Here is a 14,006-nt window from a genome sequence, read left to right on the forward strand (position 1 = left end):
TCGCCTCGGCGCGGTGGGGCGTCCTCCCGCAGCTGCTGTGCCGTGAGGGCTGGGGGCGCGGGGAGCGCAGAGCCGGGGGCTGCGGCCAGAGCGGCGTGCGGGAGGGGGCTGCGCTGCCGCTCGGGGCTGGCGGAGCGCCGCGGGAGGGCGGGCGCCGAGGTGAGCGGCACCGGGCGGCGCGGCCGCGGCGTTACTGAGGGACCGCGGCGGCAGCCCGCGGGCCTGGCGGAGGCCCGGCCGTCGGCGTGCCCGGCGCCGTTCTGGGGTTGTCCCGCTACCCCCGGGGCTTTCGCGATCCTGTCCGGGGCAAAAGATCCAGGAGGCCCTCGGAGATGAGGTCAGGTGTTAGTAAAGTTCGATACGTGCACGGCCGGAGGAGGATTTGCAGAGGGCGTTAGTCGAGCTTGCTTGCTGCGAACAGTGTGAAGGAACCGTTTTCTGAGCCGTGGTGCTGAGAGTGCTGGGAACGTGTTGTCGCAAGTTGGCGGTAAAGTGTGGTACTGGTGCCTGAAAGCGTGATGGTGAAATGTCACCATGTTGGATCACCTTCCTGGCTTTTTGGAAACTTCTCCTGGCTCAGTGAGAAGCACTGCAGGAAGGGCTTTTCAGGTGTGATGTCCATTTCTGGAACAGCTATTGATTTTTTTGTCATGGTCAGCCTTAACTATAGGGCTTCAAACATGCCTTTAGAATTCTGTCGTGGTTTAACCCCAGCCAGCAACTAAGCACCACCCAGCTGCTCACTCGCTACCCCCCTGGTGGGATGGGGGAGAGAATTGGAAAAAAGAAAAAACTCGTGGGTTGAGACAAAGACAGTTTAATAGGACAGAAAAGAAGAAAATAATAATAATGATAACAATAATATGACAGTAATAATAAAATGATTGGGATATACAAAACAAGTGATGCACTGTGCAATTACTCACTACTCACTGACCGATGCCCAGTTAGTTCCCAGCTCCCTCCAGTTTATACACTGGGTATGACGACACATGGTATGGAATATTCCTTTGGCCAGTTTGGGTCAGCTGCCCTGGCTGTGTCCCCTCCCAACTTATTGTGCCCCTCCAGCTTTCTTGCTGGCTGGGCATCAGAAGCTGAAAAATCCTTGACTTGATTATTGCTAGATAGTGTTTATACTAAAACCATCAGTGTGTTATCAATATTATTGTTATACTAAATCTAAAACAATGGTATACTAGCTACTAGAAAGAAAATTAACTCTATCCCAGATAAAACCAGGACAAGCACTAAGTTAGTTACCTAGTGATAAAATAGTCCTCATGGAGCTAAACAAATAAAAATACCTGAGAAGTAATCAGTTTGTGTATACTGAGTTTATCTTTTGTTTACTTGAGCTGGAGAACTTGTTGTTGAGACTGGCAGCTGTACTTTATGTTTGCTTTATCCTGCAGATCTCTTAACAAGAGAGTCCTCAGTGTAACTGAAATGCCCTGTTTTCTACAGGGAAGGAAAATACTGAGTATGGATGTTTTTCCTCAGTGCAAGAAAGGTTATAATCTGTTTGGGTAGACTAAAAACCAGTAAAAGACAAATGATTCTCGCTGTCAAGTAGGTTGTATGCTCATGTGCTGAAATCAGTCTAGGTTTTTGGAAAAAGTGATAATAGGCTTTTTTTCGTTTAAATTAATAGGCAAATGTACATACAGAGTATTTGTACAAATTTGTGCTTTATGTTTTTTTTTAAATCTGAAATGAAACTTCTGTAATTCCTTTAAAAATGAGGATGTTGCTTTGTATGAAACAAAACTTCTTCAACTTAAAAGTACTTAAAGTTCCTCTTAGGTTGCTTATGAGAACAAAAAGGAATGCTACTTAACCATAAATAGAAAGTTTTCTTCAGACAAAATGTCCTCCTGTGTCTAGCATTTACTTTTCTGTTTACCTTGTTTACTAGCCTTTCTTCAGTGCTTTGGACAGTAAGTATCTTAATGAGTTTATTTTTGGACAGCTGAAAACAAGCCCATTAATCTTTTCTGCTGTAAATCTTCATTTCCCTTTTGTTTTCTCCAGTGTCATAGCTTTTCAGTAGTTGGGGCTCTTATGTTTGAGATGCTTCTCAGAATGATGTTTTCAGCAGATAAGTCAACTGCTGTTTTTCATTTATTTCTATCAGGGCCTATCTCTTTTTCTGACATTACAAGTTGCCATACTTGTCTAACTAGAGGTACGTGTAGGGCCATATTCAGAGGCCCACTCTCAAAAGAGTCTGAGAAATTTTTAAGAATTTAGTTCCCATCAGCTGAGATGCAATAACTAACCTTTTGAATTATGCTGGCTTATGCCTTTTCATCAGGAAATGAGTTAAAACACTTTCTATCATTTGAATGTTCTTACATGTCTCATTGTTCTTAATTTCTCTGTCTACTAGGGTATCCTTAAAAAGTCCTCTTTCACTAATGTGAAACTGATAATGTTGTAAGTGATGTTGTTATTTTGGGGCTTTTAGCTTCTAGAAAGAAATATGACATGATGGAATTAAGAGTTAAGCCTAGTCTTTCACTAGGAGCTGTTTGACTCGCAGACAAGCTATATGAATTGCATAATGTTAGTTTTCTAGCTCTTATGGGATATTTCTGTGCAGTATTCTACATACAGAGTAAATCCAACATAGGCTTTTCTGCTCAGTTTGGGAGGAAAAGACAATTTTCTTCCTGTGAAACTGTGAATGGAGTTCTGAAGAATCTAAATTTCCAAAACAATGTTTACTATGACTTTGTAGTTAAGGTAATATATGACAGATACAGACCATCAGCCATTTGCTATGATCATTAAAATTAAATGTGTTGTGACTGTAAGAATGATTACAGTCAGACAAAATGTGCTGGCACGTAGATCCATGAGTAGATGAGGGCTAGATTCCTGTGGATTAATGTCTCAGGGTTGAGTTTCTAATAAGGTTGATCTTGTGCTTAATTCTTAGTGTGGCTATTAATAGGGTCTCCCCTTTATTTGGTGTCTTAAAGATATTTTCACAAAATGCTGAAACTGAAAACCTTTGTTAAGCTTGGAGGAAATTGATCACTGAATCAGTTGCTTATTGGGTTTTGAGTCATTGTGCTGCTTGTCATGCTTGGTAAGATCAGAAAGAGACGTTTTAGCCTAGAGAACTGACACTGCAGTTGTAGAAGGAATTCAAAATTACTCTAGAACAGCTGATGCCAAACTTGCTTGGGAGGAGTCTCATTTCATGTTTATCAGTGATACCTGTGGTCTGTGTGCTGGAATATGGATCTTGCTGATGTCTGTATGAGGTTCTAGTAAAGGTCAAGGGGAAAATACAGCTTGATGTAGTAATGTGCAGGACAGAGTAAAGTTGTTTGAGTTTTTTTGTACTGAATTATGTTAAAAATTAATATTATTCCATGTTGTTACTTATACTGGTGTTTTGTTTCTTTATTTTTCTCTGTCTTTGAAAATATCCCATATTTCCTGTTTCCCAGTGCTCAGCGTTTATGCTTTCTCAGCCTCATTTAGACTTCAGCTGATCAGAGTGAGAGGCACTGGAATACTGAATTCTGATACTGGCAGTAAAAATGTGTTTCAGTGAGATAAGGGGAGGGGAAGGTGGGATAAATTCATCACTTCAGAAAATGTAAGGAATAGACTGAGTATGTTGATTTACTCTCCTTTCATGTTTGAAAGGTTTCTATCCAAGTCTGGGGGACACAGATTTACAACCTTTTAAAAATGAAATATAGGGCTCTGGAAAAACATCAAGTTGCCTCTATATAAAATACAATATAAGAATTGAATCTCATCTATGATTTCTTTGGGAAACTTCAGCTTTAATGACTAGAAGAATGACACTTTTACTGTGGCTTTTTTTTGTGTTGACTACAGGACCAAAAGGAGTTCAAGAGTTTGCCACTCTATTTCCTCTTCCCCAAAGTAGGCTCAGACTGCCTCTCCCAGCAGATGCTGTTAACACAGATCTTATGATAGTGATTCTGTGACCTTTAGGCAACCTGCTGCAGTGTGTAATAGTTTAAGAAAAAAATTTTTATCTAACCTACCTTTTAAAGGTTGTGATTTTAATCAGTTACTATGTGACTTTATCATACTGGTCGTAGCTGTCTATAGCTTTTAATAGTTTCTTCTCCTGTCTCTGATGATTGCTATCCTATTTACCCTCCTCTACCTCTCCATTCTTAAGCCTCAGCAATCCCCATTCTTTCCTCACAAGCTGTATTTCTTCTGCTTCAAGTAATTTTTGAATTTTAGTCAAGTGAATTGCCCCAGCATCAACATAGTAATCTGGGTTATTTCGGATTAACATTGGATAAAAGAAATATTTCCCAATTTACAAAATTACCCTTATTTTTACATCTTGTATGGTGTTAACTTTTTCTTTTCAGAACATGACATTGTTGATGCACATTCAACTTGAAATACTAAAGCTCTTGAATAGCCTTTTTTTTTTCCTCTTTCACCTACTAACTTCTGTTTTCCTTGCTGTATTTGTCCAGTTGTACAACTAGTGTCAGCTGCAAACTTAATAAACAGATTATATTACATTATCAGGTCATTTAATGAAAATATATAGTGGATTCACTCCAGGTTCTCACCTGATGCCTCTCTCCAATTTGCCACTTAATTTCTGTTAACTGCTCTATGTGTTCTGATAATCACCCTCTTCCATTTTAGGAAAGCTTAATTTAGTTCATGTTTATTTAGCTTACTTTTGTGTATGTCATGTGTGTCCAAGGTTTTTAAAAAAAAAAAAGTGACCTCTACTGCTTCTTCCCTGTTTAACAAATTTAGTTACTCGTTACCAGATCGATTGATTTGATATCAATGGATGCATTGCTTTTTTTTTTTTTGTGAGAACAGATCTTTTGTTGGAAACTTAAAATAGTCTATTTTAATTTTTTCCACATATTTAAATTAAGTTGATTTGTCTATAACTTCTTGGCCACAGTTTTCTTTCCTTCCCTTCTTTTTAAGACACTGCATTTGCTTTCTTCCATAATATCTCCAATTCTCCTTAAGTCATTAAGATATCGGTTCTTAGACTTGCTTCAGACAGTCAGTTACTTGGCGTTATTTGTCTTAATTGGCCCTGACCAATCTGAATATAGCTTAGCAAGTAGCGTGAGGTAAAGGGGAATGGTTCTGCAGACCAGAACAATTGATAAAGCCTTGATGTCTCCACTGTATGTTTTGGGGGGAGAATTTGCTTTGGGCTATGGTCTTATCCTGGGTACTGAACACTTAGAAGTAGTGAGAGTGCATCTTTTGATTTAGTTCTCTCCTAATGGGCTCTGCCTCTTGCATCTTGGCACTGCTTCATGGTGTGAACAAACATAATAACTGGGGAGCAGCTGGAAGATCTGCTTCAAAAGTACATCCTGCTGACCTGAACCAGAAAGGCTAAAGTAAATGTAGTCTGAGGCTATGAAATTGCTCTAGGAGTGTTGTGCAAGTCAGAGACTGTTCAGTCACAATCAGGATTTAACATTCATTACTTTTTCTGGTCTTCCTGCCTAGGTTTCAAGATACTAATGGCAGATTCATCCAGTGATTCAGACAACTTTCTTAGGGGTCGAATGGGAAGGCGGCCACCTTTGAGAGCATCCCACAACAGAGCTTGGAACTATGGTGCTGAAGAAGTCACAGAGAAGATCCATACTTTAGCAAGCACTTTACAGGTTGTTTACAAAATACGGTTTTAAAGTATTTATACAGTCTGTATTTCTGAAACATAGGGTCAAATTTTTATTTCTGAAGTTGTGGAAAATACTGTACTGATGGGAAATATTGCTTTCTGTGCAAAACAAAAAGGTTTTGGGAAATTGATCATATTGCCTTGAGCTGAAAGTATGTGGCTTGTTACACTTTTATACAGCTGTTATTTCAGACAGTAATAGTATGTTGTTAGAAACAATTAAATGTTTGGTAATACTGTTTATAAAATTAGCAAACTGAATAATGCCAGATAAACTTGTCAGATTCTCACAAGAGATGTTAAATTTTGTAGCAGAAGGTTCCAGCCCCATCTTTGTTGTCTTGTACTGTGTAAAATTTCCCAATTCCTGATGAAGTAAAAATGTAGGCAGTCAATTCCCTCATGATAGAGCTTACAATTCAAATATTTTCTAGATGTGGAACAGCACAGTGAGAAGCAGTATTTGTAAACTTATAAGAGATCCATACCTGAGCAGGAAGAAGTATTCATCTAATTCCTGCTGCTTCGGTGGAGGCAGCAGAGGAAATCTCTGAATCTGTTTTGCAAGTGGGAGGAGACATTTAGCTGTCTTGACACAATTTATTGCCATTCTTCTCTAGCTGACAGTTCTGAATACCTAGAGTGGGTGGGCTTATGTATTATCACTTGTGTTGAAGTATTGTTTGGCTGGCAATATTTTTTTTTTCTTTTTAATATGTGAGAAGAGAAAAGTCTATATAGAATGCTGAATTTAAACTTCAAAACTTCTTTGCTGGAAAATAATCATCAAGTTAGAAAAGACATGAGTTAGTAAGAATGTAATCTGACTGTTTTTTAAAAGGGACTCTTTGGTATTGTCCTGTTTCTGTCTAACCTCTTTCCAGCTGCTCTTTTGAAATTCTGATTTTAAGCTAATTGCTTTTTGTGGACTGCTTTTCAGCAGATCTGCCATCTGATCCAGCTCTTCATCTGGTCAGAGAGTGCTTATGCAGAGACCTTGTGCGGAAACCTTATCTATTGTGCTGATCTTCAAAAATTTGTTATTTCTCAGTTAATTCTGTTTTACAGGCAGATAATGTTAAGATCTTTGGATTAAAAAGGTTTTTCTACAGAGTGGCTGAAACTTACAAAACTTTTTATTTGAAGCCAAGGCCTTACTGTTGTACTGTAAACGATAGTGTGGTTTGGGGTTTTTTTTGTTCCCTTTAGCTGCTCTGTACATCTTCAGGTTCTGGTTACTTGAATAGAATTTTGAATACTTAGACCCTTTAAAAAGCACTTGTGTTATCAATTTACTCTTACAAACCAAGAATAATAAAGACAACAGTAATGTTTGATGAGAGGAGGTTTCTGTTTTGACTTTTCTTCCTCAAACTTTTTTTCTTTTAAGGATACCAACAGAAATCTAAGACATGTTGACCATTTGCTCGGACAATACAGAGAATACAACAAGGAACAAACCGAAGCAATAGCAACTGTGAGCAACTTTCAGTTTATCTTAACTTCTTGAATCTTTTCTGCTAATAGCATTCATAGCTGGAAACTTTGTAGTAATGGACAAACTATATCAAGAGTTAAGTAGATGTAAACAGAAACTTTTCATATTTATTTGAGCAATCTAAATCAAACTATAGTAATGTTACATAATGAAGGTTTTGTAGCTTCATTACTTTTCTGGTTTACAAGCACCAAAGAGATTGTTGTTATGATACTATGCCAAGTATAAGGTGCATAGCTGAAATAGAGTATTAGGGAACATATTTCCTTTGCATGAATAAGTGATAAGATAAAAGCTGAATTATAGCAGGGAATGAGATTGTGATCATACTGGTGTAGGTTTCTTTCCTGTCATTCTACAGCTTCCTGTCAGTCAACAGCTTCTGAATCTGTTGACCAGCTTTCTCTAAATTGTAGAAAGGGTGAAATACTCATAAATATCAAGCTTCTACAAGTTTGAAAGCAGGTGTCTAGACAGAGAAAGTAAATTAGTGCTGGTAGGGCAAGAGAGGTTTCTAATGTGGTTACAAACAAACTGCAGCAGGTGCTGCCTTGAAACAGATACATATGAGATGTAGGAATATTTTGCATGTGAAGGTAGAGAGAAAAAGAAAAAGTAAATATGTAGAAAAGAAGGCTTGTTTTCTTCAGACAACTTGCTTTCTAAATCAGTATGCACAAGGTCTGCATGGAAGTAATTGGGAATATTATATGCCTCAATTTTTTTCTTCTGTTTGAATGCTGGTTGTGTCTTTATAAGCTTTACTTTGGTATTGAATTTGTGGAATTTCTGGTGGGCATTGGAACCATTTAAGATTGTCTGTTTTTGACAAATACTGATACTAAATGTAGTTCGACATTGTTATTCTGGAAAAATTTTCTATTAGGAAAGATCAAGGTAAGTGAGACATCACTTAAAGTTAGTTTTGACTTAATGTCCATTCTTCTTAGTCATGCTAGGTGGCTTTTGATTATGGCTCAAGTGGAGGAGAAATCTAGACTCTAACAATCTCTTGCTTGAGCTTTAAATAGTAGAGTAAAATCAGTCTTATTAGTAAAAATAGCATGTTTCTCCGAGTTCCTGTTCCCTCAGAACAGAAGTTTCCACTCGCATAGAATAGATGTATGTGTTTGGTATGTGGGAAGAAGCAGCTGGGATCAGGAAGTAGTGTATCTATTTTCCTTCTATAATAAATATTTAAGAAAAACTTGAATAAATTTGTCATTTGGATGGTGATGTGTTGGGTTTTTTTCACAATGATAGTCAGTCAAGTGTTTCTACTGTATTAGACAAACTTGTTTATCTAAGAATATTTTCCTCCAAATGGAATATGTGTTTAGGGTCTGTCAGTTATGCTGAATATTGTACTATCTGACTCTTAATTCTTTATGATCTTTTCCTTAAAAAAGACTTTCTTCAGACCATTGTATAGCATATTTGCATTTATGAATTGGTGACTGTTGGGCTGCTGAGGAGGTATTTTCCATTCTAATTTATAAATTAGTCTCGCTACCCCACTGTGAGGTGCCTGGTGTCTGCCTGTGAATCAGTGCAAAACTTGCTATGTATCTTACAGGGTCAGGAAGGTTTGCTGCTCAGAATTTTAATTTGTTCTTGCTGTTGTTGATTCTCTAGTGGTGGGAACATTGTACTTTCCATATGTGCTCTGTTCCAGAGCAATGTTATTCTCCTGCTGACTTCACTGTTGGTCTGTGATTTTGTTATGTCCATGGAGGACAGGAATAGTAAAGGTTCTGTTCTGCCCTTTGGGGTGGGGAGGTGGGGGAGAGAGGGAGGAGAGAATGTTTTGGAGTGGGGGTTTTTTTTTTGCTCATGTGAGGCTTTGGAGAGGTTTAAAAGTAATTAGCCTTCGAGAGAGATCTGGTTGGGTTTTTTTGTTTTCTTTTTTTCTGGTGGCACTGTGTGTGTCTCTTTAAATAAATTAAAAACAAAACAAAACAACAAAAGAAAGAAGAAATGGGAAAGGACCAAAATGTTAGGCACTGTTTTGATGGGATTTAAACAGCTTATAGATGAGATGTCGAGGAATGGAATTCAGACTGGTGAATATTAAAGATATTCTATTCAAATTTGTGTATGTTAATATCTCTGTTCTACTGTCACTAGCCTCTCTTCATTCTTTTAATAATTAAGTTGTTTTTTAAGAGAACACGAATACCTTAAAATATGACGATGTTGGTAATGTAAATTATAACTCAAAATTTAAAAAAAATTTTTTGACCATTTTTCTGTTCTAAAGAAACAGACTGAAGAACAAGGTTGTTAATTCTGGACACTGTCATGGTTCTTTGTTTAAAAAAATAAAAATAATAAAAAAATCCAGCTGTCTGCTTTCAGGTAGAGAGGATGAAAATGAGTGCTGCAAAGCTAAAGCACGCAAACTGAGCACCTGTAGCTTAATTGAGAATTTTTGTTGCCCTATTAAAGATGCAAGATAAGTCTTTGACAGGGTCAAGTTAGATTTGAAAATTGAGTTATTGCTGTTCTTTCTTTGATCCTCTGGCATATTCATGATTTTTTTTTTTTTTAAGTTTCAGCTTTTTGAATATAAAAGTGATCTTTTGTTACATACATGCATTGTTGTATCTTTTTCCCTCAAGTAGCCTCATTCTTTTTGAGAAAGCATTAGAAAATCCTTAAGGTTTTTGGTTTGAGAGTTTCTTAGTGTTGATGAAGTTGTTCTTATAGTACCATATAATGAAAACATAATACTTTAAAAAGAACCTAAGCAAGCATTGAAAGCTTCAGAAAAGATTTAACATAGTGTTTTATGCTTTGGGAAAAAAGTGTTGCCCAGAGAGAGATCCAACACAGTGTGTATAATTCTGCAAGAATAAAGAAGCAATTTAACCATTGTGTACAAGCCTCTGTTAGGGAGAGGAAAGGTGAACCTTTAGAAATGGATGTTTTGTGGATTGTCAAATAAAGGTGTGACAAACGCAAATGGCTAAGAACCAAAGTTAGTAAATGCAATCTTAGAAAATGTGGTGAGTTGACCCTGGCTGGACGCCAGGTGCCCACCAAAGCCTTTCTATCACTTGCCCTCCTCAGCTGGACAGGGGAGAGAAAATATAACAAAGAGCTTGTGGGTCGAGATAAGGACAGGAGAGATCACTCACTAATTACCATCACGGGCAAAACAGACTCAGCTTGGGGAAAATTAACTCAATTTATTACAAATCAACCAGAGCAGGGTAATGAGAAATAAACCCAAATCTCAAAACACCTTCCCTCCACACCTCCCTTCTTCCCAGGCACGACTTCACTCCCGGATTCTCTACCTATCCCCCCCAGAGGCGCAGGGGGATGGGGAATGGGGTTTACGGTCAGTTCATCACGTTCTCTGCCGCTTCATCTTCCTCAGGGGCAGGACTCATCACACTCTTCCCCTGCTCCAGCGTGGAGTGCCTCCCATGGGAGACAGTCCTCCACAAACTTCTCCAACGTGGGTCCTTCCCATGGGCTGCAGTTCTTCATGAACTGCTCCAGCATGGGTGCCTTCCATGGTGTGCAGTCCTTCAGGAGCACACTGCTCCAGTGTGGGTCCCCCATGGGGTCACAAGTCCTGACAAAACCTGCTCCGTGGGCTCCTCTCTCCATGGATCTGCAGGTCCTGCCAGGAGCCTGCTCCAGCGTGGGCTTCCCACGGGGTCACAGCCTCCTTCGGGCACCCACCTGCTCTGCTGTGGGGTCCTCCCCAGGCTGCAGGTGGATATCTGCTCCACCGTGGACCTGCCTGGGCTGCAGGGGGACAGCCTGCCTCACCATGGTCTTCACCATGGGCTGCAGGGGAATCTCTGCTCTGGTGCCTGGAGCACCTCCTCCCCCTCCTTCTTCACTGACCTTGAGGTCTTCAGGGTTGTTGCTCTTACATGTTCTCACTCCTCTTGCCGGCTGCCGTTTCTGTGTGTCCCGCAACTTTTTTTCCTTCTTAAATATGTTATCCCAGAAGCACTACCACTGTCGCTGATCGGCTCGGCCTTGGCCAGCGGCAGGTCCATCTTAGAGCCGGCTGGTATTGGCTCTGTTGGACACAGGGGAAGCTTCCAGCAGCTTCTCACAGAAGCCATCCCTGTAACCCCCCTGCTACCAAAATCTTGCCACACAAACCCAATACAGAAGATAAGATGCAAGTTTGAAAAATGAAGAACTTGTTTAGTAATATAGTTAGTTCTGAACTTTAAGTTGGGAATGGCTGCCTTTTTCTGGAAGTGTAACTACTAAAAGTTGGGCTTGATGTAAAGCTGCTTAGTGAAATTTGATAGCCATATGTCAAATTGATTCCAGGTAGGGCTGGTAGAAAAATTCCAATTAAAAAAATTTGGAGTTGTTTTCTGGATTTTGCAGGGCAGTTGTTGAGCATTGCTGGCAAATAGGTCTTATTTTGGTTGTAGGAGACATACTTTTCTTTTAAGTTTTCCTGGTGTGTTGCACCACCGTTTTAAGAAACTTGATATTTGAAGCTGCCAATGTTGGAAAGGTGTTTTGTTTAGTTATAGGAATAGGACATATGAGATATTGAAGAAAAGCTGTTATTAATTCATAGCTATAGTTGGCTTAAAAATAGTTTTGATTCTTTTAATGACTTTTTTGAAAAATAGTATTTTACATGCATGTTGTTTTTTTTAATCAGTCTATGTTCATATTTCAGTAAATTGTAATTTCTCTGCAGTTAAAAGAAACACTGGAACAATCTATAGGTCAGTTAAGGAGCCAACGATTAACCCGAAACTCTGGAATGAGAAGTGCTTCTCTCTCAAGCTTATACCCTAGTGATCTGGATGGAGGAGGAGTGTCAGGTAAAATACTTAAGGTGCTTGAGTATACTTAAATTGTGTCATATAGCTTTTGTATGGAAAGAGGAAATTAAGAAGAAAAATGTGTAAAGATAGTGGCATGAAGTCATCATTGATCACTTCAAAGAAATTCAGTTTAGAAATTTTGGAGACCTGCATTAAGTTATACAGTTGTTTAATTGGTAAATTCTTGTAGCTTTCTGTTACATAGTCTTTTCTGCTGATATCCCGAGAGATCTAAATGAAACATTGATTCTTTCAGTACAGAAAATTCCTTGTCCACTTCATGAGTTGTAGGTACATACAAGTTAAAGCTAAATCCAAAAGATATTGCAGCTTCTGAAGCTTGCTTCACAGCAAAAAGGAAAGTTAAATTTTAAATGCATGACATTATGGATGTGTGGATGAAATTATGTAAGGCTCAGCAGAAAAAGAAAAACTGGACCAATGTATAACCTACAGAAAAGTAGTTTCTTCTTGTATGTCTCTCTGCAAATTCATATTTTAGGAAAAGGTGTATTTTGGAGGAGTATTCCTCCTAGAAGTACCATTTAATATATTTTAGTAGAAAGCTCTAAACTTTCATTTTTCTAATGTGAAAGCTGTGAAGTACTGTAGTTTGAAGCTATAATAGACCCGGGTGGAGGAAAAGCTGTTGCTTGGGCAAATAAAACTTGAGTCAAAAACTACCTATTCCTTGGAGGAACAAAGGAAACTTCTTTCTTACCCATCACACACGTATTCCAGACATATTTCAGTTGAAGAATAATCCTGGGAAGAGCTAAACAAGAAGTATGCCTGTGCATTTTATGTAACTTCAGTAGTTGTTTTGTCTGTAATGTGGCCTATAAGGATATTGGCAAGGTGAAACACACGTTTTTCATGAAGCAAAATGAAAAATTTCCCATACAAAGTTTTGCTTTCCTACTTATTTTTTTATCTCTTATCTCATAAAGGGAACCGCCACTTCCTGCCTACTTCTCCTCTCAGGGATTATGGAGACTCACAGGGCAATAAACATCGAAGGTCTAGATCTGCAAGTGTTCGATTTGTCAATGAGGCAGATAATTTGGATCAGGTACAGAGCACTAATGGGAGTTGCTTCCCCAAATAGGCAATATGTGGTCACCAGGCTCTTTGCTTTTACATCAAATGAGATTATTCTGATGATGCAGCTAAGAATGTTTCAGCTATGAAGTGTACTTTCAATGTTACGTGCCATTCTTCATTAGGCAGTCACTTATTGTATTTATCAGTGTCATGAAATTTCATGCAAATCTATCATTATAGAGAAAAAGATGGTAGTGATATCAAAAGGAATGTATGAAAATTATCTCTGTACTTCTTAGGCCACGTATAAGAAAGAAAAATCATCTCTGAATATGTGATTAACATCCACCTACATGCTGAAATCCAGTGTGGCTATAAAGGGGATTGTTCTGCTTTAGTTAATGGCACAGGATGTTGGTGCTTTTGCTGTTTACTTCAGTGTAGCCTGGATTGATTTTGAGCCAGCTAGTTCTCCATCTTAATTCTAGGTCTGACCTGTGAGTGGGATAATTTGACCCTGTACATCAGGCAGATGATGCGAGGAGGAGAGGATGTGTATGGCACTGGTAATTTTCATACCCCTCAACTTGTGTCTACTTGCAGACTCTTCAGAAAAAATGAATTAATTACTTTAATGGATAAGATTATAGGCTTTCTATATCTTACAGATAGAGAGGAGATTTCAGTACCTGTTTTTGCTCTTTCAGAGTGGCTAGAGCTGCTTGAGTGAATCCCTTTGTGTGGACTAATTTGTCCAGGAGAAATGTATTATGACTAATACTAAAGCACCTAATTGTAAGGTGTTCATGTTGACTTCATTAAATCAGTCTCAACTTGCAAATAATTAGTTTTAAACTTAACCACAATACATTCTCTCAGTTGACTTTTTGGGAAGTCTGAGTGCTACAGAAATTCCTAGACTTCTATTTAACCCTCTTTCATTGTCCTTTCA

General features: G+C 38.6%; 1 protein-coding gene across 5 annotated transcripts in view; it reads left to right on the plus strand.

The window, feature by feature from the left end:
* The first annotated feature begins 342 nt into the window (after positions 1-342).
* The window catches only part of CEP128 (centrosomal protein 128), a 150,570-nt gene continuing 136,906 nt past the window's right edge, over positions 343-14,006 (plus strand). For 2 of the 5 annotated variants that reach the window (XR_005934205.1, XR_005934206.1), the window contains exons 1-5: positions 343-609; positions 5,512-5,672; positions 7,080-7,166; positions 11,881-12,007; positions 12,961-13,082. Coding sequence is in view for 3 of the 5 variants with exons in the window: in XM_029996103.2 (XP_029851963.1) it covers positions 519-609; positions 5,512-5,672; positions 7,080-7,166; positions 11,881-12,007; positions 12,961-13,082 (588 nt within the window). In the remaining 2 variants the exon portion in view is untranslated. Of the gene's footprint in view, positions 610-5,511; positions 5,673-7,079; positions 7,167-11,880; positions 12,008-12,960; positions 13,083-13,540; positions 13,621-14,006 lie in introns of those variants that run through there. The other 3 variants (XM_029996103.2, XM_041129508.1, XM_041129510.1) reach the window with 2 other exon arrangements.

Source organism: Aquila chrysaetos, chromosome 2 (genome assembly GCF_900496995.4).
Source record: "Aquila chrysaetos chrysaetos chromosome 2, bAquChr1.4, whole genome shotgun sequence".
NCBI lineage: Eukaryota > Metazoa > Chordata > Aves > Accipitriformes > Accipitridae > Aquila > Aquila chrysaetos.